The sequence below is a fragment of the Phasianus colchicus genome, chromosome 28, assembly GCF_987193195.1.
Source record: "Phasianus colchicus chromosome 28, bPhaCol1.hap1.1, whole genome shotgun sequence".
NCBI lineage: Eukaryota > Metazoa > Chordata > Aves > Galliformes > Phasianidae > Phasianus > Phasianus colchicus.
Window position 1 is genome coordinate 2208085 of NC_143463.1, and position 26553 is coordinate 2234637.

Below are 26553 nucleotides of genomic sequence, written 5' to 3' on the forward strand. Positions count from 1 at the left end.
CGGTGCTGCGCTGAAGCGCGCTCCGGTCTTGCGGCGTGGTCGGGCCCGCGCCCCGTTCAAGCCCCTCGCAGTCACCCAGTATCGCGCAGCCCGGCACCGGGACCAGAGCTTGGGGTTCGTTGCGCGCTGCTCCTTTCTCTCCCTCGGCCTACGCTTTCCCGCCGCCATCGGTGGCTGCGAACTTCACCCGTTCGTTAATTTAATACACAAATGAGCTGAGAACAAGGGAAACCACAGTTCCCAGTGCAGCGGATGCCGCTGTTCGGAATGGCTGGGCAGGGCTCAGCCGTGGCTGGGAGGAAGCGGCACTATGCTCCTTCAGCCTCCCTCTTTTTTCTTCCTTTTTCCTCCATCTCCATTATTTTTCCCAACGTCACCTTCACTCTCCCATGTTCTCCCTCAGTCTCCATCATTTTTTCCTCACTGCTCTTCAGTTTCTGTCTTTGTCACCCTTCATGCTCTCATATTCAACTTCAATCCCCCCTTTTCCCTTGATTTTCCTCCATCTCCATTTTTCCCCTCGTGTGCCTTCATTTTCCCTCTTCCTTGCTCATTTCCATTGCTCTCCCTTGTTTTCCTTTTCTCTCATTTCTTCTCAATTGCCACATTTCCCTCACCTTTCCCCCAGTCTTCCTAATTTAACCATCTCATTTTCTCCACTGTACCCCTTTTACTTCAGTTTCCCTTTTTCTTACCTTGCCAGCCCTCATTTCCTTTCATTTTCTCTTCACAAACCTTCACTTATCCTCGTTCTTATTTCTCCCTGTTTTCTTCCCCTTTCTCTCTCCTGTATACCCTCATTGTTCCCAATTTTCCCTCACTCTCTTTTCTCTGGTTCTCCCTCATTTTCCCTCTTTATCCACAATTTTCCCTTTATCTTCTCGATTCCCCCCCCCCCTTCAATGTTCCTAATTTTTCTGCCTTCTCCCTCATTTTCCCTTGTTCTTCCACTTCTCCCCTCAATACCCCAATTTTCCTTATTTTACACCCCTTCTCCCTCATTTTCGTTCAGGTTTCTCTCGTTCTCCCTCAGTGTCCCTTATTTTTCCCTCAGGCTCTCTTTTTCCTCATACACCATTGGTTTTCCTCGTTATCACCCCATTTTCCCTCATTTTCTCTTGGCTTCCTCTGTTTCTTTCATTTCACCTCAATATCCCTTATTTTTCTCTCACATTCCCCTTCTCAAATCATTTCCCCCTCAGTGTCCCTCCTGCATTCCCCCCACCTTCCCTTTTTCCCTCATTTTTCCTCCAAACTCCCTCATTTTCCCCTCACACACCTTCACTTTACCTCTTTCTCCCTCAGTTTCTCCTTGGTTTCTTTCATCTTTTTTTTGTCCTTGTCCTCCCTCATTTTCCCTCAATGCCCCTCATTTTTCTCCACTTTCTCCCTCATTTCCCCCCCCACACCTTCTCTTTCTTTCTCCATTTTCCCCTCACACGCCTTCTTATTCTTTCTCTCCTTTTCCCCACAGTTTCTCTATTTCTCCTGTCTTCCATTTTCCCTGTTTCCTATTTTCCTCCAGCGTCCCCCCATTCTTCCCCTCAGTTTCTCTCATTCTCCCCCAACGTCCCCCCTTTCTCCTTCATTTTCCCTCACACACCTTATCCTTCTTTCCCCCCATCTTCTCTCATTTTCTCAACATCCTCCCAATTTTCCTCTCACACTCCTCCTCTTTCTCCCCCATTTTCCCCTCAGTATCTCCTATTTTCCTTCAACATCTCCCTTTCTCCCCTATTTTCCCTTCACACCTTATCCTTCTCTTTCTCCCAATTTCCCCTTCAATTTTTCTTATTTTCCCTCAACATCTCCCTCCTTTCTCCCCCATTTCTCCCTCAGTTTCTCTCATTTTCCCTCAGCGTTTCCCTTTCCCCATTTTCCCCTCACACACTTTGTTCTTTCCCCCATTTTCCTCTCAGTTTCTATTTCCCCTCTTCCATTTTCCCTTCAGTGTCCCATTTTCCCTCAACCTCTCCCCTCTTTCTCCCACATTTTCCCTCAGTTTCTCTATTTTCCCTCAGAATCCTCCATCTTCCCTCAATTTCTCTCATTTTCCCCTCATCCCTCTCCTTTCTCCCCCATTTTCCCCTCAGTTTCTCTATTTCCCCTCAGTCTCTTCCATTTTCCCCTCAGTGTCTCATTTTCCTTCAGCCTCTCCCTGTTTCTCCCCCATTTTCCCCTCAGTTTCTCAATTTTCCCTCAGAATCCTCCATCTTCCCCTCAATTTCTCTTTTTCCCTGTGTCCCTCTCCCTTCTCCCTCATTTTCCCTCAGTTTCTCTATTTCCCCTCTTCCATTTTCCCCTCAGTGTCTCATTTTCCCTCAGCCTCTCTCCTTTCTCCCCCATTTTCCCTCAGTTTCTCTATTTTCCCTCAAAAATCCTCCATCTTCCTCTCCATTTCTCTCATTTTCCTCGTGTCCCTCACCTTTCTCCCCCATTTTCCCCTCAGTTTCTCTATTTCCCCTCAGTCTCTTCCATTTCCCCCTCAGTGTCTCATTTTCCCTCAGCCTCTCCCCTTTTTCTCCCCCCCATTTTCCCCTCGCACACCTTCTCCTTCTTTCTCACCCGTTTTCCCTCAGCCTCTCCCCTTTTCCTCCCCCATTTCTCCTCACACACCTCCCCTTTCCCTCAGCACCCCTCTCTCCCACCTCCACCCGCCTCCCTCCGCTTCCCCTCACACACCTTCATTCCCCCCCCATTTCCCCTCCCGCCCTTCCCGGCGCGCACAGCACCGCGATGGAGACCGCGGGGCGGCTATTGGGGAGCGGTGCCCGCGCAGCGCCCGTCGGCGACGAACAATATCCCGTGTTCCGTCTGCAGCGCGGGGCATTTGCAATGCAAATAGTGCGAGGGATTCCTTCAGAGAACAGCGGTGAGCAGCTGGGTGCGAGCCTGCAGGTCACCGTCCCGCCTTCGGGCACCGCGAGCACCGCTGCTGGCACCCAGCGTAGCATTTGCATCTGAAAAGTGGGTTTTGTTTACACCTCCAAACGACGAGTTATTCCCCTCCTTGTTCCGAGCTTTAAATTAACCTCCAAATGCGATTGGTGACTGCTTCTGAGGAAGTTTTCCTCTTCGAAACCAGGCAGGCGTTTGCTTGGTGCGGGTTTTTGGTTGGGATAGTTTGCCCGTCGTTGTGAGAGAGCAGAAAAATGCGTGTGAGCCCGCAGCTCGGTGCGTGCCGCTCACCCATAGCCACAGGCGGGGATTAATGGGCTCCCAAATCGTTCCAAAGAGCCACTTCACCTCATCAGCTTTGATAGGAGATATTAGTAAAGCAAAATGCTTCATCGCTTCAGTTCACAGCGACAAAACAAAGAGCTCCGTTTGATTCTTGCTTTTTAAGTGCCCGCTGCTAATTTTCTGTGTTCTGCCTGATGCAGGCCCAAAGGACATCTCCTCGGACAGTCTCTTTTCTTCCCTGTTCAGACCGGGCCTCTTTCTTGTGAATTCCCATTGATATCTTTAATTGTGGACCTTATTCCCGTGCTCATGACTCTGAGGGTTCAATCTTTTATTTTCCAACTCGTGGTGCCATTCATTCTCAGCCTTTGCTGGTTACAAGCCCCCAGGTCTAAATCTTTCCTGGAAATCACAGAATCGTTTAAGTTGGAAGGAAAGGACCCTTACAGCTCATCTAGTCCACCTCCCTGCAATGAACAGGGACAATCCTCCATCTTCCCACAGTGGATTATTTGATCCCACGCTCCCTCGTTTGAATGGTCCTAGTGTAGGAGATGTTATTTAAGAGATGCAAACCCCTGAACTTTTCCTGCCAAATAGTTACAGCCTGTGAAACTTCATTAGAATTTGATTTTTATTTCAATTCCTACATTTTAATTGATCATTTAATTGATAATTTAATTGACAATTTAATTGATAATTTTAATTGATTTGTGTGCCTTTATTTTTCCCAGCTTGTTGCCACTCACTTCCAGTGCAGGATGCAGACTGCCCTCCCACTCCAGCTCAGGACACTGCAATTCCCCATCTATGCTGACATCTCAACTCACTGCTCCAGCTTTCAAGGTGCTCTGTGACCAGGGATGGGATTCGAGTGTGAACTTGGCCACTTCTGAGTTAGGTATGGGAAAACTCAGCTTCCACTCTGATAGGCAGCCCAACGTCTATCATGTACTTCAACAAAACTGGACTACACTGAAGGAATTGGGCAGTTAAAAAGCAGCCAAAGGTAGAAGATTTGCCAGGCTCTGTAGGAGGGTGTTGGGATTTTAGATGTCTGGTAGTGCTGGGGAAGGTGTAGCCAGGAGCCACGCAGGCTTCCTCCAAACTTCTCATTTTGCAGGGACATCTCAAGCTAACGAGCTGTCAGCTGTGTGCCTTCGCACCCAAGGCAGCCGTGGGCTGAGCTCCTGTTTCTTTATATCTATTCCAGCAACTTCTGAGTTTTGCAATAAGTGCCTGCAAATCCAATTAGCTACTTTCTTTGTGGCACTGTAGTCTGGCAAAGATCTGCTGTGTTGCTGCCATCTACAGTAGGGCCAGTGCCAATGGATAAGAAACAGATCTGATTTGCATATTCAAATATGCAAATGGACAATGACAGCTCTCCCTAATTTCTGTTTGGGCTTTTTATTGCAAAAGCGTTGCTTCTGAGATCCTAGTCTTGTGCTCAGAGGTGTGTGTTTCATCCTGCTTGGCCCTCGCTGTGCCAAGGGGTGGTTCTGTCCCACGAGAGCCAGGGATGCTGGAAAATGAAGTGGAAAAAATACTTTGTATTGCACCTGTTGGCCAAGTAAACACAGGAGACACCCAGACTGCTTACTTGCCAGGATCCAAGCAACATCTCTCATTTTGCAATGAGAGTAGTTTCCTGTGGGCTTAGCACCACTCTTTGAGTTGGCTGGCTCACACCTCTGCCATAAAGCCCTATGATTGATTGATATGTATGGATGTATTATGTTTGTGTTACTACAATGTTCTGTAAGTCTTGCTCTTCCTATTCTTGGAGAAACAAGCTTGCTTCACTGTTGATTGCCATTCACCATTATTTTCTCATTACTGTTTTAGTTACATCTTCCCTTTTTCTGCTCTGAACCGAAGACCACAAGTTCTGTGGTCAGTCTGTACTTTGAGTGGCTTGGAGAGCTGCCAGCACTTAGAGTCAAACAGCTTAGAAAAATAGTGATGTTGTAATGGTTCTATGGACTTAAAGACACTGAGCTTGCATTTGAGCAGAGTTTCTCTGAGAAAACCCACTCTTCAATTCGTATCTGCATGCAATACTACTGAGTGGAAAGACCTTTAGGTTCTTCTCTGGACCTCTGTAAGTCACTTACCAGCTGCACAGTGATCACAGTGGTCCTTGTCTAATTTTGTGTAGCAATGTTTGATGAGCCAAATACTCTGTGGAGTTTCTGGGATGTATATAACTACAATCAAAACAGAGAACTAATGATATTTGAGGTAGTAAGGGTTGGTATTTACCATGGGTTCACCAACAATAGTGCTATATCCTTACTTACAGTCTCAGAAGAAGTCCTGAATCTTAAGTCAGGAGAAGATTTGGTATTCAGGACATGCATTTAACACCAGGATAATGCAGCAAAAGTCCAAATTGTTAATGGCCAAAACCTCTGATTGCCAGAACAATGTTCCTAGCCACAACTAGCTGCATCTGGGGAAAAAATTACAGGCAGCTTGGAAATTCTTTAGTTCCCTTATTAATGAAGGACTTAGTAAAAAGAAAAAAAGCCACCAAAACCACTGTAATACAATTGAGTTTAACTAAGTTCTTTCGTGCCTGAGGAAAATCTAAATTATAGCTTACTATAGGTTCTGAAAAATGCAGAAGTCTTTTAATGGGCAATAACCCTCTGAAACAGAAGGAAGAGGGAAAATTTTCTCAGTAAGCAGGAACACAATGAGAATTTATTTGATGCTTTCTGTGTAGTTAGTGCTGGTGAAAAGAGCCAGATGAATAGTCACAAATACGTCATGTCCTTTGCAGATGCAACATGGGCAGCACAAGCGTCCTCAAACCGCCCCACCAATGTGCTTCAATTCTGAATAAGGAGAACCAGCTTTCTGGGTGAGAAAGGAGTCTGTCTCTATTCAGTCCCTGACCCTTCTGCTCAAGGCTGTTAATGAAGGGGCCTCATTAGCACCAAAGGTGAGGTTGGCATTATAATGTAGCTACTGGCCTGCCACAGGCTGAGCTGAAACCTATCAATTCGTTCTGTCAGATGACGATACCTTTCGTTAGCACTCTGCAGACACAGGTCAGGTTTGGCCAAATGATGTAAGAGGCTGTGTCATGCCAATCTCACCAGCTGGCTGGACCTGCCATGAAGAGCATTTCACAGCCTGGATTCGTCCAGCACTGAATACGAGCTGCTGGCAGAAGCTCAGGCTGGAGAAGACAAATCTAAGCACCTTAAGGAGCAAACACAGTCATGGTTCAGTAGAAGGGAAGGAGATTCAGTGTGTCTGCTTTGCCTGTGCCTTGTTTTGGTTGATGCCAAAGTCATTGAGGGATGCTCATCTGTGTGCTCAGAGAGAGGCCACCTTCTGACAGGGAACTGTGACCCTGGACAGGATAACCTTTAGAGCATTAAATAATACAAGATGGGGAGTGAAGTAGCTTGAAAAAAAGGACATGGCAGGATGAGATCAGCAGCAGAATCTGACCGGCATCAAAAAGCCTGTTCTGAATCATTTCCTGGATTGAAAAGAGTGTCCAAAAAAGGAGCAGGACTTATTATTTCAGATAAATATATTGTCTGAAATACAGCCTCTCCATAGCCAAGGCATTCTCAGTGTCTCGAGTTTCCCAGGCCTAACTTGCAACAATCCTGTGGCCACACACTCATGCATGCCTTGTTTCTGAGCATCCCGAGCTCTGGCTCACAGTGTGGTGCCTTTTCCTCTTGGGGACTGGTGTTTCTGCTATTTCCAGCCCTAATCACTCAGCCTGCTGGTTTACAGAGCAACAGGCCCTTTCCAACAAAAGCAGGTACCTAGCCTATAGTTTGATCCTTACTATAATGAAAGCAGGTTGTGAGACATCCCAGAGCAGCATTTCAGAACATGTAACACTCAAATTAATGTGAATTTCTGGTTTTTGTGGCTCCTCAGTCAGCTGCTACAGTGAGAGTTTCCACCAAAACCAGGCTGTTTTACTGAAATGAGCTTCTTTGTGGCTTCCACCTGTCTACACAGCAAACGGAGGTGGGGTTGCCACATATGTTAGTCTATGCAAACCAGCTCTAATCTAACTAGCTCAGGTATGATAGCAGGTGAGATAATCCCCCACACTGCAGTGCAGGCTATGCAAACGTTCCTGTGACTCAGGGAATTTGGCTGGCAGTACCATGCTGAAATTTCTATCACTGAAACTTAATCATTATCACTGATATCACTACCTGTGAGACAATAGTGCACCTGATTGCTGCAAAGTCATATCTTGGCACTCCTGTAATGCCTTGGAGCTTGACTTTGTTCCACTGTGGCCTTGCCAGCATAGTTTCAAGGGAGTCAGGATGGGATCTAAAACAACACACACATGCAACAAATACTGTTTCAGCCAACGCAGTGTGAACTGAAGACTCTCTGCAGTTAGACAGTGGAGGCTGAGCTGTAAGAAATTCTGTCCCTTTGTTACTCAGGCATCAGTGCTAGGCATTGTAATACATGCCCGTGAGTTTATTCATTACATACATTTTATATGCCACCAATATTTTGGATTAATGAAGAATACAATCAATTTGACACATTTCATGCAGTTTTGCAATGCATTATGTAAACACTGCAGATGCAGGCTGTTTTCTCCCACTGCCTGCGGATTTTTATATGCTATGAAATCTATTTTAAATATATGCATGAAATGTGTCACGAAACATCTGACATATGTGGAAAACATATTACTGTACCGTATGGGCAGTGTAGAAGGTCACTGATGAACAGCTTGAAAACAGCAATCATTTGCATATAGATATATAGCTGTTTATATTGTGATCCCATCATAGGGGAATGGGGTCCCGGGTCTGTGTGGGTCACTGGCAATGGCAGCATTGTTGGACTTGTGATGCATAATGTGATGGAAACAAATAGAAGTAGCTAGGATGCTTGCTGCCTGGACATTTTCATCAGTTCCTCATAAGAGAGCAGTAGATAAAGTCCTGTGGAAGATAAGGGAGAGCAGAGTCATGTTTTTAGTGACACTTCATCATAGTTTGATCATTAAAAGTTGCCCTTGTTCAAGGCACTTCTCTGTGCCGAGTGTCACAGAGCAGATCCTGTTCTCTCTTTCAAGTATCCACTCCAGGTTGGACTGAATAGAGTTAGTATGCATTAGGGATGGTACAGACGGGGTCAAGCCCTGCCTTTAATCTCTGTGTATGTCTTTCTGTCAAGATGATTCATGTTTTTCAGTGTTACACCACTAGATCTTTAAGTCAGATAGGATGAATGGTGATGAAGAACAAATTTAACTTGTTGCCGTTTTTGCTCCATTTCACAGATTTGGTTTTAATTTCACTTGGCAGTGCTCTGGTGGATGTTAGTGCTTGGCAGTAAACAATAAAATCCCACATATATCAGTTTTTGTGTTTTCAAGTTGCAGTTGTTCATCGATTAATTTTTAGAATGGTCCCAAAAAGCACTTAGAGAAATATTGCAGTTTGCACTTTATTGGCATTACACAGCACTATTTCTGGCTGCTACTCAACAAAATGAATCCTTAAGTGTAAGCGAGTGCCATTGATAGCAATGGAAATATTCATATGCTTAAAATTAAACATATGCTTATGCATTTCAGTGAACTGAGACACCTGGTCTCTCGTGGAATGTCTGTCTAAATCGATGCAGCTCATGAATTGGGACCCAAGGACTGAATGCTCATAGAAAGTGAATGGGAAAACATGGAGGACAGAACTAAGTGAGACCACGAGCTTCAGTGTGAAGGCAGGGAAAAGCGAATCCTTTCATCTTAGGTATTTTTATAGCAGCCATTACTACAGAATTGAAGTTATGTGAACCACTTTATCAGAGAAATGTGAACTGCTTGTGTTTCTTCTGAAAACAGCAGTGAAAATGTGTTGCTAAGTGGAAGCAAAGCACGAGGCTTTATAGAAACAGCTGAAAACATTATTTGATCTTTTAATATCATTTTTGCCAACTGGTTTATTTGGCCATGTAACAGCCGTGCTTCATGTTATTGAAGTACAGCTTTTACTCACAACTCCCCTGTGCTCACTGGTCAAATCTGGCCCTGATAATGTGTGCAGCCACCGTGTGAAATAACACAGAGAGACACTGGCAGGGCACCTCAAGACTGTGACTGCTGCAGGACTGTATTCATTGAACCAGGACTTTCAGCTAAACAGGATCTGATCCCTTTTATCTGTCCAGAACAACCTTTAGAATGTGGAGATCCTGGCATTTGATTATGACTCGACAGTTAATTTTGTATAAAAAGTGGATAGCAAGGATGTAAGTAAAACGGGGAAAGAAAATAAATAACTTTTTTTGCTAGCAGTTCTGATGGGGATGTAACAGAGCTGCCAACCTCTGAGCTGGAAATCTTGAGTCAAACCTCAGAAGCAGTGCTTAGAGTTGTAAGGACAAGAATTTAGAAGTAATATTTCCTGGAGCCTCTCTTTTTCCTTCCCGAGTTTCTCAGCTCTTTGCATTTACGCTTTCCAACTTTTGACTTTGAAGACTAAAACTGAGAAAAGTTTAACCTGAATTAACATCGTTTTAACACAACTCCAGAAGAGGGTTTTTTAATCACAAAGATAACCAGGCTTCACTAAAATCCCAGCTCCTATTACATACTTTCTGTGTAACAAAACTACCATCTTCCTTTCTTTTTGAGACAGATACAAATAAAGGTCTTTTGCAAGCAGCTCCAGTGAAGCAATTTCTTCCCCTGGCATTGCTAAGAGGTTATTATTAATTACTTTTGCATTACTTATGCAGGTCCATGAATGTGTACTGTCCTTTATGGATAAATCCCTCTGCCTTGAAAAGTTTCCAGCTTGCTGGCCACATCCTGCAGTGTAAATCTATAACAGCAGGAGGCAATTTGGTGCAGCAAAACAGGTAAAAATTAATACTTTATCCTGCAGGACTGGTGCCTTATCAACATTACTAGTTCATTTGTGTTGCAATTGTACCAAATAGACTCGACTGATGCTGTTGTTTCACAACCTCTTTTAATCTGGCATCAGTTGAAAGCAGCAGCCTCTCTGTTCTCTTCCTCATTCCTGCTCCATCTCTTGCTTCTTTTCTTGTGGTTTAGGCAGCCACATGGCAAACCAAATCAGGAAAATGATCCGGGTTAAGGCTCATCTGGCAAAAATAAGGGAAGGAAGGGTTTAATTTTGACCATTCCTAGCTCAGATCCTGAGTGTGTGGGCTTGTTGCTCTTCCTGCCCTGCCAAATTCCAGCATTACTCTGCTGAGTGCCTCGGCTGCATGCAGCCAGCATGGCACACACATGGCAAAGGTCCCTTCGCAGGGGAACTGCAGAGCTTCCCAGGGTTTTGGGGCAGAGAAAGGACCACTGTTATCTTTGTACCCCTGCATTGTGCTGGTGGTTCCTTCTGGTCCCTGTTTTGCTTGCAGCAGAAATGCCGCAACTCATTTTGATGAGATGCTCGGTGCTGGCTGCACCCTGCATGTGGGACATGTGGCTCCCTGGTGGGAGGGATGGGATGTCCCCAGCAGCCTGGGCACCTTTTGGAGGTGCTTTGGAGAACCCCGCACAGCTTTGGGGTGCAGCACCGCAGTCACATCGCAGTGTCAGGTCTGCTTGGCTCTCTCAGACTGTGGCCCCACTCGGCGCAGGGGGCCCTGCCTCAGGCACTGCACTCTTTTTAAAGCTGCTTTGTGGGTTTCTTTTCTTTTCTCTCTCTTCTCTCCCCCCCCCCCCCCCCCCTCCTTCTCCCCCCTCAGGTTCCCAGGGCTGGGGATTCAGCTTCTGGCTTCATCCAGAAATCCCTGAGGGTTTGAGATCCCCACGAGGCCTCTCAATGTCTTGATCTGCTTGAATAGGCATTTTTAACGCGGCCCCGGCTGTCATCAGGGCCTGTTACAGTCACTCAACTGCAGCAACATTGTTCTCGAGGCGCCTGGGACACCTCCCTTATTACCATAGAGCACGGGGGATTTTGCTGTGGGATTTCTCATCATCATCTCTCAGACCTGCGGCGGTCCATTCGCCCTCTTCCATATCACAGCCTCCGTCCCTGCGTGGCTCCTAGCATCCCCATCCCAAAAGGCTGCTGGCTCCCGTCCATCTCCCTCGGTCCCCTCCGGAGGTGACGGTGACCCCCTTTTCCTGTGCCAGGCTCCCTGGCAACGCGGCCTTTCTTTGCCAGCGGCCTCCTCCACCCCCTGACGGGGAGCGGGGCCGTGAAAGCCCCTCTGCACTTTTGAACTTGCTGCCGTCGCGCTCAGTGGCTGCACGGGACAGCGGCGGGCGAGGGGCCGGGCCCAGCAGGGACCCGGTGCAATTGCCCAGAAGTTATTAATAGGCTGCAGAAGAATGTGATGGGCTGGGGATAGGGGTGAGGAAGAGGGGGAGAGAAATGAGGAGGGGGAGTGAAACGAGGTGACGGGGAGAGGCAGGAGTGATGGCATGCAGGGAGACAAAGAGGAGGATAGAAGAGACGGGTGAAGGCAGACAAAAGCCTGGCCACTGGTATCCCCATCCTGTGCCATGCGTGGTGGCTGTGCTGGCATGGAGCTGGCCTTGTGCAGTGCTGTGGGGCACGGACCAGGCGTGGGGGTTCGGCCCAGGCGTGATGCAGGTGAAATATTGCCCAGGGTTCATGAGCCAAACTTGCCATCTAGTGGCTCCGGGGACCATTGCAGAGGACCCACAACACAACGGTGGTGGAGCTGTGCGCTGACTTCTTGCTCAGGATGAGCCCCAAAGGGCTTCTGCTGTTTGCTTTACTGACAGCATCCCCAAACCCCTGGGGATCCCTGGAGGGGCATCACCTTGCTGAGGCTGTACTTCAGGGAGACAACTCTAACTGCTCTGCTGGCCTCTTGGTGCCCCCAGAGAATCATAGAATCATTTGGATTGGAAAAGACCTCCAAGATCACACAGTCCAACCCCAACCCATCCCACCATGCCTACTAACCATATCCTCACTGCCACTTGTTCACAGCTCTCAAACACCTCCAAGGACAGTGACCCAACCACTTCCCTGGGCTGTCTGTTCCAATGTCTGACCACTTCTTTTCAGAATAAATTGTTCCTAATAGATAACCTCAACCTCCCCTGGTGCAGTTTAAGGCCATTACCTCTCATCCTACCTGGCTGTGCCAGGCCCCAGGTTCCACATCACTGTGATGCAGCAGGGCTCAGAGCATCCACAGCAGAAGCAGCTTCTTCACTGCTGTGCTATGGAGAGAACCCAGAGAGCATCTCTCACAGCAGTGGCCATTCTCTGGAGCTTCACATCTTCTCTTGCTTTGTCCTTGCAAAGATTCTGACATGTTTATCTCATGTTCCAGCTCTGCCATCAGCCGGCACTTTCAGTGTTCCAGGTGACTCTACAAGTTACACACTGGGAACTGACAGAGCTGAAGAGGGACAAGGGCCACAGGGACTGAGAAGGGGTAGAACAGAACCTCTCTTGGGCTGTCAGCTAGGAGGATTTCTCTCCCCAGGCCATAAAGAGCTTTGGCCACCCTAGGTGGCTGACAGATAATGGGGGATACGGTGCAGTCAGGGGAAAGAATAGAGCAAGTAAGTGTCCATAGCTTTAATGCACAACTCTCCTGAGCAAGACCATATACATAAATAAATAAAATTAATAATAATAATTAGAGCAGCCCCAACAAACCCATCTGTCACCAGCTTGGCTTCTGTCTTTCCAGCTGTGCCCTTGTCAGCGAAAGATGCCACAGCCTGACTAATGCAGAGGACACAGAAGCAGCACTGTCCCCTCCCTTTCTCAGTGAGCATCAGCTGGAGAAGGAGACCTTCATCTCCCCAGCATTGGCCTGGGCAGTCTCCTAGTCTGTGGGCTCCCACCCTCCTTCATGCCCAGCACCACGAGGCCTCAGCTGCTCCCTGCCCCATCCGCCAGCCACGTTGCCCTTGTCCAGGGAGCAGGCACACAGCTGAGGTGCTTCCCGTGCAGATGCACGTGTGTGCATCACACACCCCATGGCTGAAGGATGCAGCTGGCTCTAGCACTGCTTGTGAGGCTCCTCCAAGGCAATGTAAGGCACCACGATGGGCCAGGAGTCGCTGGGCCAATATCCCAGTTTTGGCTTGAATGTTGGCATCTCGTAGGTGACATCAAAGTACATGACCAGTGGGAAGCAGTAGAGGAGGGACACAGCTATCAGCACGTGCCTGTCAAGGAACCAAAAAAGATGTGGGAGAGGAGTAACACTACCAGCCCTCCTGCACCTTGTGACTGTGTGTGGCTGAAGTTGTCACCCTGAGGGCATGGCAATGGCAGGCAAATGTCCCAACCCTGCAGTGTATACAAGATCTATGGGTCCTGCAGGGTTTATGCCTACAGAGAAATCCCAGAAGAGCTCTGAGAGCTGGGTTTGGGGCAATTGGGGTGACACAGGAGACTTAAACCCCGAATCACCCCGTTCACTTTGCCTGGCTTAGCACAGAAGGTCTGGGTGTCTGAATTGGTCATCCCAGTTACTTGTGAGGATGAAAGTGAAAGTGCACATTGTATGGCACTTACAACAATGTTTGGTGAGGGACTGAAATGTCTTCCTAAAGCAAATCACTGTCTTTCAGTTTGGTGTTAAAATAAAGGGCATTGCACTTTGTATGGCTTCCTGGGAGCAGATGTAGTGCCTTGAAAGGAAGCGGCTTACCTGCAGTGGTTTTAGAACAATTTCACATTTGTTGGTGTGGAGGAGGTAAGGGATATTAAGCAGTGATTAGGATGAATCCTTGGGGTGGGGCCAGGATGAGGAGCAGCATCAACAGTGACAGAGCAAAGTGGGAGAGGGGTAGGCACAGATGCAGCTGCTCCCTGTTTGAGTACCACATCCCTCCTGTCCTCCCTCCTCCTCTGTGGCCCTTCAGCTCTGAAACATTTAAGCCAGGCTTCCTCTCTCTCTGCTGGAGACTTACCAGAAGCTGTGGAAATAAGGGAAGTTGATCGCCTGGCAGAGCCAGCAAAGCCACCTGTCACTTAACCAGCTGGTGATGGCCAGCACCCACCACACCACCATGGCTTTGGCCATCCGGTGAACACGTTGGTCATTGCACCTGGAAAACAGTGAGAGGAGAGGGAGAAGGGAGCTGTGTTGGAAGGACGGAAGGAAAGTGAGTTTGAAAAAAGGGCCGGCAGGTTCCTGTCTGCATGTGCTAATGCAACAGGGAAAAACCTGGTGGGTTTCTGCTCGAGTATATTCATCAGACCACAAGAACTGGAGAAGTGTGGCTCTGCAGAAGGAATTTCTGACCTTCAGTGGGTGAAACTGATGCTACAAGATGCTAACACATCTTTGTCTTTCTCCCCAGATCCCAGTGGGTTCCCCTCAACCCCACACTGGTTCCCAAATCCCGCACAAAGGAGAAAGAGCTGCAGAGATGGCAGAGATGAACTTCTCAACCTCCTCCTTACTTTTTCAGCTCGCGCCAGGTCAGGTACAGCAGGTGGAAGGCGATGCAGTTGAGCGCATAGGCATTGATGGATGGTTTGATGAAGGACATCAAGGTGGTGATCACCGTGGTGACACCACCCAACCAGTAGAATTGCTTCCTAAAGGGATGACAGAATTAGGAGTGAGTATCAGTGCCTCCAGTGTTCACAGTGCAGCAGGTAAAGGATGGTGCTGGCTGTTGCTAGTCACCCTCCAGCACCTCCAACCTGTTTGCATATGACTGTCCTCAGGCTCTGCAGAAGTCCTGGCAGGAAAGCCGGGATATATTTTATGTTTCTCAAGAACTGCCCGAGAAATTGCTTTGCTAAATCCCCTGGTCGGTCCAGGACAGAGCCGAGGATGACTCGTGCACTGCCATGGCGATGCCTGAGCCAGGCATGGAGCTGTGCAAAGGGCTGCAGAGCTGCTGTCCCAGCAGCGGGGGCAGGGCCTTCAGCAGCGCGGATTCGGGCTGACTGAGCAACAATAGGGCTCGGAGAGGCCTTTCACATGCAAATCCCTTCCCAAGTCCCTTCCCCTCTCGCTGCCTCCCCCAGCCATGTCTCCACAGTGAACTCCCGGTGACCTCCTCCGTGGCATGGGAGGAGCGGGATGGGAGCGAGCTCTGTTAAGGGCTGTATCAGAGGGCACCAGCAAGCCTGCCAGGACGGGAGCATCCCCTTAACAAAACTCTGCTGAGCTCCTGTTGCTGATCTCAGTCTCTTCATCCATCCTGCTGCAACCAGCCAGCCCTTCTGCAAACACCCTTTGCAACACGGGGTGTTATCTTGGGAAACCCCATCCCCTCTGATAATGGCAGGGGATGCTACCAGAGTTTGACAGCATGGGTAATTCAATGTCAGTGCTCAGGAACATGTAATTTCCTAGTGTGTGTGAAGTGCCCAGGTCCTGCACTGCCCCAGATGGTTCTCTGCTTCCCCTAAAGGCTGGCAGGACTTCCAGTCCCTTCAAAGATGTGCACAAGCTGGAGCAGTCCCCATGTTCCTAACACAGCTATCCCCATCCAATCACGCCAAGAAAAAAAACTTGCCCAAATCTCTTCTTTTTGAGATCCTTCATGCAAAGCTTCTTGTACAGCTTTGTGAAGGCAGGCAGCTCCAGGCAACAGGAGCTCTGGACAGCCCTTTCCAGGGGTTTTGTGCCCCCTGTAGGGATCCAGAAGTGAGTAGTGTAGGGTCTGGCCAAAGAGCAAAATGCTGAGACCTGGCTTGTAGGGTCACATATCAACAGCAGTTTCCCATCCCTTGCAGCCTGGAAACTCATTTCCCACTGAGCCATACCTGCTTTTGATGCACCTGGGGAAGTGAGCCCTTGGGTACCAAAAGGAATATGCAACAGCCAGTGTCCAGAGGATGGAGAGCTCATCCAAGAGTTGTCCCACGTAACTCAGGGTCATGTGGAAGTACATGGAGAAGATACCTGCAGGGAATGAGGACAGCTTGTGTCAGTGCAGCTCTGTTCCAGGAGAAGCCTGTCTGGACTGGGAAGTACTTAAGACATTTCTTAGAGAAACATCATTCCTGAAAGGCAGAACGTGGACCTTGGCATGAATGGAAGACCCAGGGCTTTACAGGGCATGAAGCTCTGTACCCAGAGCCAGCAGGAGCCATGAGCTTCACATGTACATGGCTGTCCAGTTCCTCACCCCAGCTTGCCCCTTGCTTTGGCCACTACATACGCATTTCAAAAGCTAAAGGTAGCATGAATGAATGCTTTGCAGCCTGGTCTCATGAAACTGGCACCCACCTACACAGAGGAGAAGGCCAGAGATGAAGTACATGGGCACGGTGCGCTGCTGGCAATACTGCCGGTTCAGGTGGAGCAGGGCAGCCGAAAGGATGAAGAAGCATACATTGCTGATCTGCAAAACAAGAGGCACAGTCAGTTTACTGCATGATCTTGGGCAGGTCCCATCCCACCTGTCTCAGTATGTTCCCATGTGAAGAGGATACTGATCTCTGGAGAAAAGCACTGTGTGGAGGCATTGCTCTTGGCAGGGCAGAAGCATTTCTTGAGATGTGAGGCTGAGGCTTGAAGGATGGCTATTATGTGACAGCAGCTGGGCTGTGCTCTCTGTGAGGACAGCAAGCTCAGGGTATGCCTCTGTGAACCAGGTGCAATGGACAGCAGCAGGACCAGAAGGACACCCATAGGTGGGGCTGGACTGAAGTGACATCCTGTGTTGTCACGTGCAAAGCCACCTGCCCTAGGGAGGGAGGTACTCTGGACACCGGTAATTAAATGAAGTCATAAAAGTTATCTGAACATGCTTTGTGAATGAATGCAGCAAAATAATTCATCCCTGTTTTCCAGCTCTGCACAGTTGCTGCATTGCCAGGCTTTGGTGCAGCTGGGGTGGAGGAAAATGCGTGGGGAGTCAGCCTGGTGACAATGCCAGCATTTCGAGAAGCAGCAGATGCTGATGGGCAGAATATGGGAGCTGGGAAGGAGCAGGGAGTGCTCTACGCCTGCACCTGACTGCTGGATCAGGTCCTTTCCACCCTGCAGCAAGGGAGGAAGAGAGTTTGAAGCAGTCCTCACCTCTGCAAGTGAGGCATTGTCACCTGGTGTGCAAACACAATAAATGGAGTATCACGAGGAAGCTCAGTGTGTGTCCCCATGGAAAATTTCTCGTGCGCATGAAAGGTTGGGATCTAGTGGAATGTTCCACCTGCCAGGCAATGCAGTGGGGTTTGGAAGAGCCAAGCACAGCCATCTGCCATGCTGTTATTTGGCCAGCCACCAGCACAGCTTTTATCTCGCCTTGACAATTCTCCTTTCATATTCCAGCCAGACACTGTCCCAGAGTGTCACCCCAAAGCTGCAGGCTCACCCCTGTACATCCCCACTGTGCACCAGGTACATTGCAATGGCAAAGAGGGATGTGAGTTTAAAGGAAGAGGGCTGCAAATCCCATGGATGTTGTCATACATGTGAAGTACACCCCCTCACATTGCAGAGGGAAGAACCCTCCATGCTTAATGTAAGGCCTCAATTCCCTTCAACAAACAGAGATCAATCTTGAATTTCACTGTGGTTTTCGGTTTTCATGAAACCAGTCCATGTGCCTATGAACAGCAATTCTTAGGGCAAATGTATTGGTTCTCTGTGGGTGCTTATAGCCAAATCTAGGCCTGTCTCTGTTCCAAAACGAGAAGGGAAGTGCTGGTTCCACTGCACGCTTGTGGTCAGACTATTTGGAAATGATCACGAAACCAAACTATGTGTTAAAGTAACCAACTGCGTTGTAAGCATTTCTTTTCTTGTGAAATGGTTCAAGAGGCTTTTGGAAAACAGGCAGGGATCACAAGGAGAGAGCAAATGCTTGCAGAAGACACAGCAGTATGCAAGTGCCAGCATGTGTGTCCAAGTGAGGAAACGCAGGAATCTGAGATTGCACACAGGGAGGTCCGGATCCCTGCTGCAGTGGGCATTGCAACAGCACCATTAATTACATGATAGCAACATTATCACTTCATTAATTCAGCCTGAAAAGTGCAAGATCAGATATCAGCAGGGAGGGATGATCAGGAGAACCGTGCCAGCAGATTGCAGTGATTCCCTGCAGAGCAGCCAGGCTCAGAGCTTGGGGCAGAACCGCGAGGGACCCACAAGTGGGGGTCTTCAACACCTGTCAGGTCCCAGCCCTGCTTGTTTTCCTTGGAGAAAAGTGAAGCTGGGATCAGTGACATGTCTGTAATCCTGCTGCATTAGCAGGATCACGGGAAAGGCCCCAGGGCTTGTGCAATGTACACTGTGCAGCCTAAAAGGAAAGGAAAGCCCTGCAGAGGGCCATCCGCTTCTCCATGCACAGCAGAGTGTGAATGGCTTCCTGGGATGGATTGGGACAGCAGGTGCTGGTGTGCTCTGTGAGCACAGAGATGAGACAGTGGCAACCCAGGTGTGTGCTGCCACAGAGCAGATAGGGATGCCCCATCCCTGGATGTGCTTAGGGCCAGGCTGGATGGATCTGGTGTGAGATGGCCCTACCCATGGCCTGGGCTGGACAGAATGACCTTTAAGAGCCTTCCAACCCAACCATTCTGGAATTCTGATTGTATGATTCTCTGCAGAGGAAGGAGATTTCTCAGAGTGTTGCTGCAGTGCATTCACTCCCTTAAAGACCAAAGACCTGGCTTTCATTGACAGCAGAGCCTGCAGAGCTCAAGACAGAAGCAAGTATCTCCAAGGCTCTCTGGACTTGCAGAGCAAGTTCCTAACAGCCAGAAGCTGGGGCTGCCCATCCTGCATCGTGGTGTCACACCGTGTTTGGGGCAGCAAGCAGCAGTGTGACTGCAGACAAACTGCAGGGTGAGAAGGGTGTGAGGTGTCCCCACTGCCATGGGGCTACTGAGCTCCAGCTGGAGTATCTGGGCATATCTGGGTGATTTACACCTGCAGCCAGGCTTATCTCCGCTGATCAATGGAGCTGTGGTTATCTGACAATATGAGAACTCCTGGTGCTTAGCCAGAGAGTGCTGAGGATCTGGATGTCATTACCAGCATCCTCATCGGTTATTGCAGGAAAAAAAAAAGGGAGTAGAATGACAGGTCCTTGACTGATGACCCTCATGTAGCACAACACTGTTCTCCTGTAAACAGCCAGAAGACAATAAATTTCTGGGTCACCAAGTCACTATAAATAGTTAGCAGTTTGTCACTGAACTGCAGTGCAATCATGAGCCACAATGTATTAATTATTAGGGACTTAACGATATTGTTTACATTCTCTGCTCATACCCCTGGTGCTTATTCCTAATAAAAAGCATCCAACCCAGGCAGGGATGAGAGTGAGAGCGGCTGCTGCAGAGCGATGCTCAGCAGTATGTTGCTGCTGACACAGAGCTTCCAGCTGGAGCCATGGGCAGTGTTGGGAAGAAGATGCAGAAAGGATGCTCCATTAGGAAGCCCTGCTGCTTTAGGAGATTTGGGTAGGAGCTGGCTGGGTTCCCAGCTAGTCTAAAACTCTGACAAAGCGGTGCTGAAGTCAATATTGATATAATTGTCTCCAGGCAGGGCAGTGAGATAAGGTCCATAAAGCCTGAGCAGGGAGGGAGCGATCTGAAGATCTGAACGTGGGGAACAAAGGAATGGAGAAGAGAGGGAGACACAGGACACTGGAATCACACCTAGGATGATGCTCTGAGCAGAGTGTTTCCCAGTGCTGCAGGGCTGAGAGCCAGCCTGCATGGACCAAGGGCGATGCCATGGAGGTGATGCTCTACTGGCTTTGGATTCCCTGTTCTGCTCTGAGCACAGTGTAGCCCTGGGGATTGTTGTTAATTGCTCAGACAGCAATGGTTCCTCAGAGTTTGCTCTCCCACCTCCTATGTTTTGGAGAGAAGTCCACACACCAGTCCTGCTGCAGGCAGCAAGGCAAGTCTTGATCTTGGCCATTCCCTAAACAAGAATTATATCCCAAGCCAGAAACTGCAGGAGTGGTTTCCTCTGCTGCAAAAGCAGAGATCTAAGAGTTAATGTTTTATGAGGTTCAGAGGACTTTGGGACGTTAGGAGGACGGTTGTGCACCTGACCATAGCAGCTGGGGTCTGGCAGCGTGCCACTGGGAGCTCAGACACAGGATTGAGCTCCTGAGGTACCTCTTGGTGTGATCCTGAGCCACTCCAACAGCACAGGTATAAATCACAGTCCTTGTAAAAATGTGGTCTCAGCTCTGAAGACACATTGGAAAAATGCTACCTGAGTGCTGACCTCAGAGCTTGGGCAAATCTTTCTTCCAGTATTAATTCTGATTTCAGACTTTCTGATCTGTTTGGAATTAAGCCCCTCACCAGTGTTGCCAATGAGATTCTCAAACTCAGAGGCATTTGGCACCTCCAGCGACATTCAGAATGCTGCTGCGAGCATCAGTGACTTCTGCACCCCTTTGCTCTGCACCCTGTGCTCATCCATCAGGGGCATAGAACCAGCAGACAGCACAGACCAGGAGCTGTGTGCTGGGGGGCAGCAGGACCAGCAGGTCCTTATTTCAGTGCCTGAAAGAGAAGGGACTGCACACAGCCCAAGCATCCCTCCTGCACCACCCTGTCAGGTCAACTGGAACTGTGTGACTGGAGAGGGTATTATCGTTATTAGAGGTCATTTATTAAAAACAGGAAATGCATAAAAAAAAAAAAAAAAAAAAAAGGAAGAGACATTTCCATGAGAAACAAGAACTTCCAGTGTTCAAAGGTAATTGCTGAAGGTTGTAAACAAGGCCTTTGGAAGGCTGTAAATGGCCTCATGCCCCTGCCAGCACTAATTGCATTGAGGCAGAGGGACGCACTCGCAGACAGCGGGTGTCTGCAGATGGATGTCAGTGCATGTGGGACTGGTGCTGGAAGGAGCCTGATTACAAAGGGGATCACAGGAGGTGAAACTCCCTCATCAGCTTTCCTCTGCCCAGAGTTCCGGATTCCCAACCTGCCCAACGTGGTTCATGCAAGTGCTGTCTCTCGTTCTGCCACTCCTGTACATTTAGCTGGAATATACGAGCCCTGTGTGGGACTTACCCCAGTTGGCAGGCGAGCTGCAGGACTGGTATAACAGGATCTCACCAATCTGGGCTAAGGAGCACTGCCAGACTTTGCTCAGTGGGAACTCAGCCCCATGTGTGCCCAGAGAATCCCCTACCCCAGCTCTGCTTATGGGCAGCAAACCCCCCAAGGATTTACGTACAGCTCCCCAATTAAACACCCTCTAACAGCAGGAAGCTCAGAGCAGGAGAGCAAACGTGGCTGACCGATCCCATCCTGTATCCCAAAGGCAGCACTGCCCTCGGGATGCCCAACACTCACCGTGTTGTAGTACTCTGCGATGATCGGCGAGTGCACAAAGTTGTTTTCACACCAGTCAATTTCAGAGCTTTGGTAGGAGAATATGCTCGGCATCGTTGGGTTGCCTGGGCAGAAGGAGAGGAGTGGGTTAGTCATGCACCTGCGTGCACAAATGGAATGGGGAGAAGCGTGCTGCCCACTGGCCCCTTGCACACCTGCACGCGCTCATGTTGCACAGCATCCTTACCCTGCTATGAAAGATTCATCTTCTTCCCAGCACACATTGCATTGCAGACATTTCTTGCTCTCTCCCCGCAATCAGAAGTCACAAATCACCCTAGGAAATATCTTTGAGCTCTGAGCTTGGAATGGCCACCGTTGCCACATCTATAACACTAACATCCCTCTTCGGGGGTCATTGCTGCTCCATGTCCCAGCCCTGCCCTTGTCACCCTGCCTTCTGTCTTTGCTTCACTTTCTTTATGACTCAGATCTTGCTGCCAAGAGGACTTCCCCACACCTCATGGGCTGTGCGCTACCTTTTGGGAGTGGAGCTCTGCAGGGTTTATTGCTCATTGGCTCCGTCCTTTCTCATCGTTTTGCAGCCTTCACCCCAGGGCTGGAGCTCAGTGCAAGCACCAGTTCAGACTTGGGGTGTTCCCAGATTCCTGAGGCATGGAGCAAAGGCCTGGGATTGCGTCCCTTTGCCAGCAGTGATTCCACTTTGAGTGCAATCAGCCCAGTGAAAGGCATCCAAGCTTCACACCTCTTATCCTCAGCCTGGCCTCTGATGGAGGAGGAATTGCATTGCTGAGCAGGATTCTAACCAAAACCCAACCTTTCCTCTTCATTTCTTTTCCCTGTGCTAAAGACTTTCCTACCCTCCATCTGCACATCATTTCTCAGCCTTTGGAAAAATCAATGTTCCGATCAAGTTCCTTGTTCACAAATCCTTGAGGCTTTGGAGCTATTCTGGAGGCTGACAGAGACGGGTGCCAAACCCGGAGGTTTGGGAACATCATTCAGACCCTGGGGCTGAGTGCTGGGGACACTGGTGCTCCTGGGGCTGCTGTGGCTCTTTGGCACTGAGCATGCCCAAGGCACAGGAAGAAATGAGTGGAAAGCAGCGTTCCCTTTAAATCCCTCTCAGCTTTGGGTCTAGCACAAGGAAGGGAAGTTTATCTTAAAATCGCTCTTTGGTTAGTTGTTTTATTATGGAGAAGCTGGGTCTCTGCTTACAGCAGCTGAGGAACACCGCTGAGCTCAGCAGTGGCCATAGGTATGCAAGGCTGGGAAGCAACCAGTTTCCTCTGCCTCACTTCCCAAGAAGTTCAAAGGCAGAAAGCCTGCAAATGCAACACGGCCGCAAACAAGCTCGTCTGCAGCCTCCTGCCTCTATCAGGCAAACTGACTTGTGGATAAACCTCCACTGCTCCCTTCCAATTACAAGTTAATGACATCTTTTCTTTAATCCAGGCTGGTTCCCCCCAAGCAGGTGAGACTGCATCAATGAAAGCAGCAGAAAGGAGATGCAGGTGGGTTGGGCTGTGCCCTGACTCTGCAATGTTGGGTTTCCATGGGCTCATGTGCACCGCAGGGATGAGCTGCTGCTCCCTGGTGTTGTGCATCACTTGCTTACAGCAACGCAAGTACTTGCATAGGAAAAGAAGTAGACCCAGGAGGGTAAAACCTATCTGCAAGTGAGCAAATAAACAGACTCAGGAGGGTAAACCCCATCTCCTCGCTGAGTCAAGAAGAGGCGAGGGGATGCTGGAGACATGCACAGGAGAAGCAGAAAGGAATAGAGAAGCAGTACCCAGCAGCTGCTTGCTTGCTGCTCATCCCAGCAGTGCTTACCTGTGAGAGAGGTCAATTGTCAGGAGAACAACTTGCCCTGCTTCTGGAGCTTCTGTGGTTGCAGGCAGTGAACTTCCTCGCTCCGTCTTTAAGGACAGCTTTGGGATGAGGTGAGAGCCATAAGCACCCTCCAGGCAAAGCTCACTGTCCCCCACAGGAAACATATTGGCTGGAGGGTTTATATCTGTGCTCCCAAATGGGCAGGGGCAGAGAGGGAGGGCAGGGAAGCGTGAGCTGGAAGGGTTGGAAGAGCAGGTAGAAATGCAGCCTGAAATCATCCGCCTGCCCCTAGGCAGGTTACCTGCGCAGGCGCACACGCTGTGCTCCCAGCCCTGGTTTTCCTAAGGGAGGAACAGATCTGCACAGCCTCCTTTGGATTGCTGCTTAATAAAAAGTATAACCATTTTCAGTCCTCAAAAAAAAACCATGCAGCAAACTGCATTCATTTCCAGAGATTAAATTCAAGCCACTTTTCAACTTTCCCCCAATGGCTGCCATGTATTACCAAAGATAAATCACACTTCTTCTAGCTGTAAGTTTTGTTATTTAGTGAAAGAATTGGCTGTATGGGACACCTCTGTGTGACTGCTTTGCATACGTTTTCCTCCTCAATCCTCATTCATCATGAAAACTATCAGTAGTTGCACCTTTCCTGAAGACCAACACCATTTTCCTTCACATAGGGTTGGGAGAAGAAGAACTACATTGCTTTCTTAAGGATAAAAGCTCATTATTTGTTCAGCTTGTCCTGATGGAGAAGGGGAAGCATCAGGTTCAGCATCACCATACAGGGTCTGACCAAGACCTGAGGTGTTCCTGCCCGTGTCTCTGTCTCTGTCCCTTTCCTTGTCCCTGTCCCCATCCCCATCCCATCTCTGTTTCAGTCCCTATCCCTATCTCTGTCCTTGTGCATGCAGTCCCTGAGGCTCAGGCTCACAACCCTGCTTTGCTGTGACATTTCCAGGCTGCCCGGGCTGAATTTACCCTGGAACTCTTTGGTAAGTGTAACTATTTTTTCTCATACCTCTATAAAAAGGGAGACCTGAGTCATGCAACACTTCCCAGAGATGCCAGGGCTTACAAGATCTCCACAAATCCACATAGATTTTGAAATGCAATGGTAGTTAATTACTGCAGCATTTATCATATAGCATGGTTGAGCCACGTTGCGTGCCACTAAGACAAAGCTTCTTTCTAGGACAGACACTGCAGCTCAAAGCTCAGAGCCCAGCAGGCTGCTCTTGTCCCTGGATGTCTTCACTGCTGTGCTGGAGAAACTTGGGATGAAATTTGCTTCTTATGCACTTACAGCCTCTGGATGGCACTTGGTGTGCTGAAGGTACCCGGGGTACCATGGGCTCACAGTGAGATGCAGAGAGAGAAGCAGAGAGGGGATTTGAGAATAAGGCATTGCCTGGACACACAATGCCTGCCTCATGCAGCCACCTTCAAAAAGAATGTTTTCCCACCCCCAAAGCTCTGGCATCCTTTGCATGAGCAAAGTGCTGAGCATCACTGATGTGTCCTGTGCCACACGATGAATAAGTAACGGGAGGATGCCAGGAATCTGCATCTTCCCTGATTCATCAGTCAGCAGTGTTCAAGTCACAGGGAGAGGGGCTGATTTCCTTCTGAGTCCTCTGTCCCAGCTCCTCATAATGGCTGCATCCTCCTGCCTGAGGGCAGCAGGGATGTGGGGTGGGCTGGAGGTGGAGAGCACGGGGTTAAAGTTTACAAGAAAGCTGTATGGAGACAACCCCCAGAAGTCCTTACCTCCCACCGGAGAGCTCCTGCCTCCTCTCCCCCTTGCTTTTAACACAGGACATAGCACACTGGGCTTTGTGGTTTGGAATTTGCCATCCCCCACAGAGTGGGACAGCCATGAGCTGGCAGTGCAAGCAAGGGGGCTTAAAGCAGGGCAGCTCACATGGAGGTTTCCATCTGCACTGCTGTGGGAGGCTTTAGGCAATTCATCAGGAGAAGCTGTGGCTCAGGGGCACGTGCCTCCATATGCTCATTGTAGGGCTGTGATTGCTGGTGGATGGTGAGGAGGGTGCACAGGCATCCCACAGACCCACTGCTGTGTGCTCAGCACACATGAATCAGAGCCCTGGGGTGGATGGAGATGAAGGACTCATCCCAGTTCTCACACTGGATGAGCCAAGAGGGGAACTCAGGTATTCTGGCTGCCCACTACCCCATTCCATCTCACTGCCCACATCCAGGAGGGTCCTGGGGCAGGTGGATATGCTGGATATGGAGCAGCAATTCCTGCTGCCAGGTATAAAGGCACAGGGAAGTGACTTGGGAGCCTTGCTAACATTGAGCAGTTGGATAATCCCTAACATTCACAGCTCCACAGGGCAGGAATTGCAGCCTCCACTTGGTTTGGAAGCTGTTTAGCAAACCATGGTCTGGAAGATATAAAACCAGCAGCAGGAGATGTGCTAAAGCCGGATGAGCTTTACAGTGCCAAATGAAAGCATCCGTCTCCATTGCTGCTGCGCAGCCTAGCGGGAGCCATGCACTGCTCCTGTGCACATCTGCAGAGCTGTAAATATCCGTGTTTCTCCACCACGCAGCTCAAGGGCTCCAGGCAACCAAAAAGCAGCAGCAGTGACAGCGAAGATGGATGGCACCCCACGCGAGGTGTGGCTCTCAGGGCTGACCCACCTGATCTTTACAACATCACTGCCCCAGCCCTTGTGCAAGCCAGCCCTCGGAAGAGCAGAGCACAAGCCTTGTCAGGCCCCAGAGGGCTGCTCACAGGGTCCAGGAGCAATTCCCTACCAATCCATCATCATTGAGCAACCACCCAGGCACTCTATTATCTCTGCTCCAGGCAGGATGCCTTACAATCAACTGAATATCCTTTGCCAAACTGACACCCCCCACCCGCTATGCTTGTTTTGAAATACAGGTTTGTTTTAAAAACCAAATCATTTAATTGCTTATAGGAACAACAATAACAGTGATAATTAAACGAAGTTCTGCCACTGCTGTCATCTGTCACATGCACTCCTCAGTGTGGTCATGTACACGCGCAGCAGACTCAGGCTTGCATAACCCAGCAGGAGCTGCTGCGTGTGCAGGGGCTGAACATGGACTTTTCTCTTTCCAAAGCCCAAGCTATCTGCATCTGGAGAGAGAAAATCCCCTCATTCTCAGCAGCACTGGAAGAGCTCCAGCAGAGCTGGACACGTACACAGTGAGGGCTGCTCGAGTCCTGAGAAGTATCACATTGAGCAGGGCAGGGCAGATCCTTGCTAACCAACCCTTCTATCCTTTCCTA

General features: G+C 49.2%; 2 protein-coding genes and 1 long non-coding RNA gene across 9 annotated transcripts in view; 1 reads left to right on the forward strand and 2 right to left on the reverse strand.

The window, feature by feature from the left end:
- MLLT1 (MLLT1 super elongation complex subunit) overlaps nucleotides 1–2841 on the reverse strand; it is a 33185-nt gene extending 30344 nt beyond the window's left edge. Inside the window, exon 1 of the mRNA XM_090125956.1 lies at nucleotides 696–2841. Coding sequence (XP_089982082.1) covers nucleotides 696–710 — 15 coding nt within the window. The 5' untranslated portion in view covers nucleotides 711–2841. The remainder of the gene's footprint in view (nucleotides 1–695) is intronic.
- On the forward strand, nucleotides 1–20779 carry LOC149914725 (uncharacterized). Of its 5 annotated transcripts, none has more exons than XR_016460266.1 (7): nucleotides 1–114; nucleotides 3918–4084; nucleotides 5972–6133; nucleotides 8483–8954; nucleotides 9943–10065; nucleotides 12859–14749; nucleotides 15879–20779. It is a non-coding gene; the product is annotated as an uncharacterized LOC149914725 (long non-coding RNA). The 5 variants fall into 5 exon arrangements; XR_016460267.1 differs by having other exon boundaries at nucleotides 8780–8954; XR_016460268.1 differs by having other exon boundaries at nucleotides 5972–6052; nucleotides 8780–8954.
- Nucleotides 13174–24965, reverse strand: ACER1 (alkaline ceramidase 1). 3 transcript variants are annotated; one of them, XM_090125959.1, is made up of 7 exons: nucleotides 23262–24965; nucleotides 21426–21529; nucleotides 16375–16489; nucleotides 15909–16047; nucleotides 14589–14726; nucleotides 14093–14230; nucleotides 13174–13342 (listed from the first exon to the last, which is right to left on the reverse strand). In XM_090125959.1, the coding sequence occupies exons 2-7, from the start codon at nucleotides 21516–21518 to the stop codon at nucleotides 13174–13176; spliced, it is 792 nt and encodes a 263-aa protein (XP_089982085.1). In that variant the 5' UTR covers nucleotides 21519–21529; nucleotides 23262–24965. The 3 variants fall into 3 exon arrangements, with proteins under 3 accessions (XP_089982085.1, XP_089982084.1, XP_031460479.1); XM_090125958.1 differs by having other exon boundaries at nucleotides 21652–24965; XM_031604619.2 differs by having other exon boundaries at nucleotides 21426–24965.
- Between the last annotated feature and the right edge of the window lie 1588 nt (nucleotides 24966–26553).

What these genes read in the sequence shown, in the direction of transcription:
- ACER1 (XM_031604619.2), bottom strand. Translation starts at nt 21,560, where the DNA reads ATGACTAACCCACTCCTCTCCTTCTGCCCAGGCAACCCAACGATGCCG. An exon ending in TCGCAGAGTACTACAACACG is followed by an intron (nt 16,490 to 21,425) that starts GTGAGTGTTGGG and finishes CTTGTTTTGCAG; the next exon opens with ATCAGCAATGTATGCTTCTT. An exon ending in TGGCCTTCTCCTCTGTGTAG is followed by an intron (nt 16,048 to 16,374) that starts GTGGGTGCCAGT and finishes CATTCCCTGCAG; the next exon opens with GTATCTTCTCCATGTACTTC.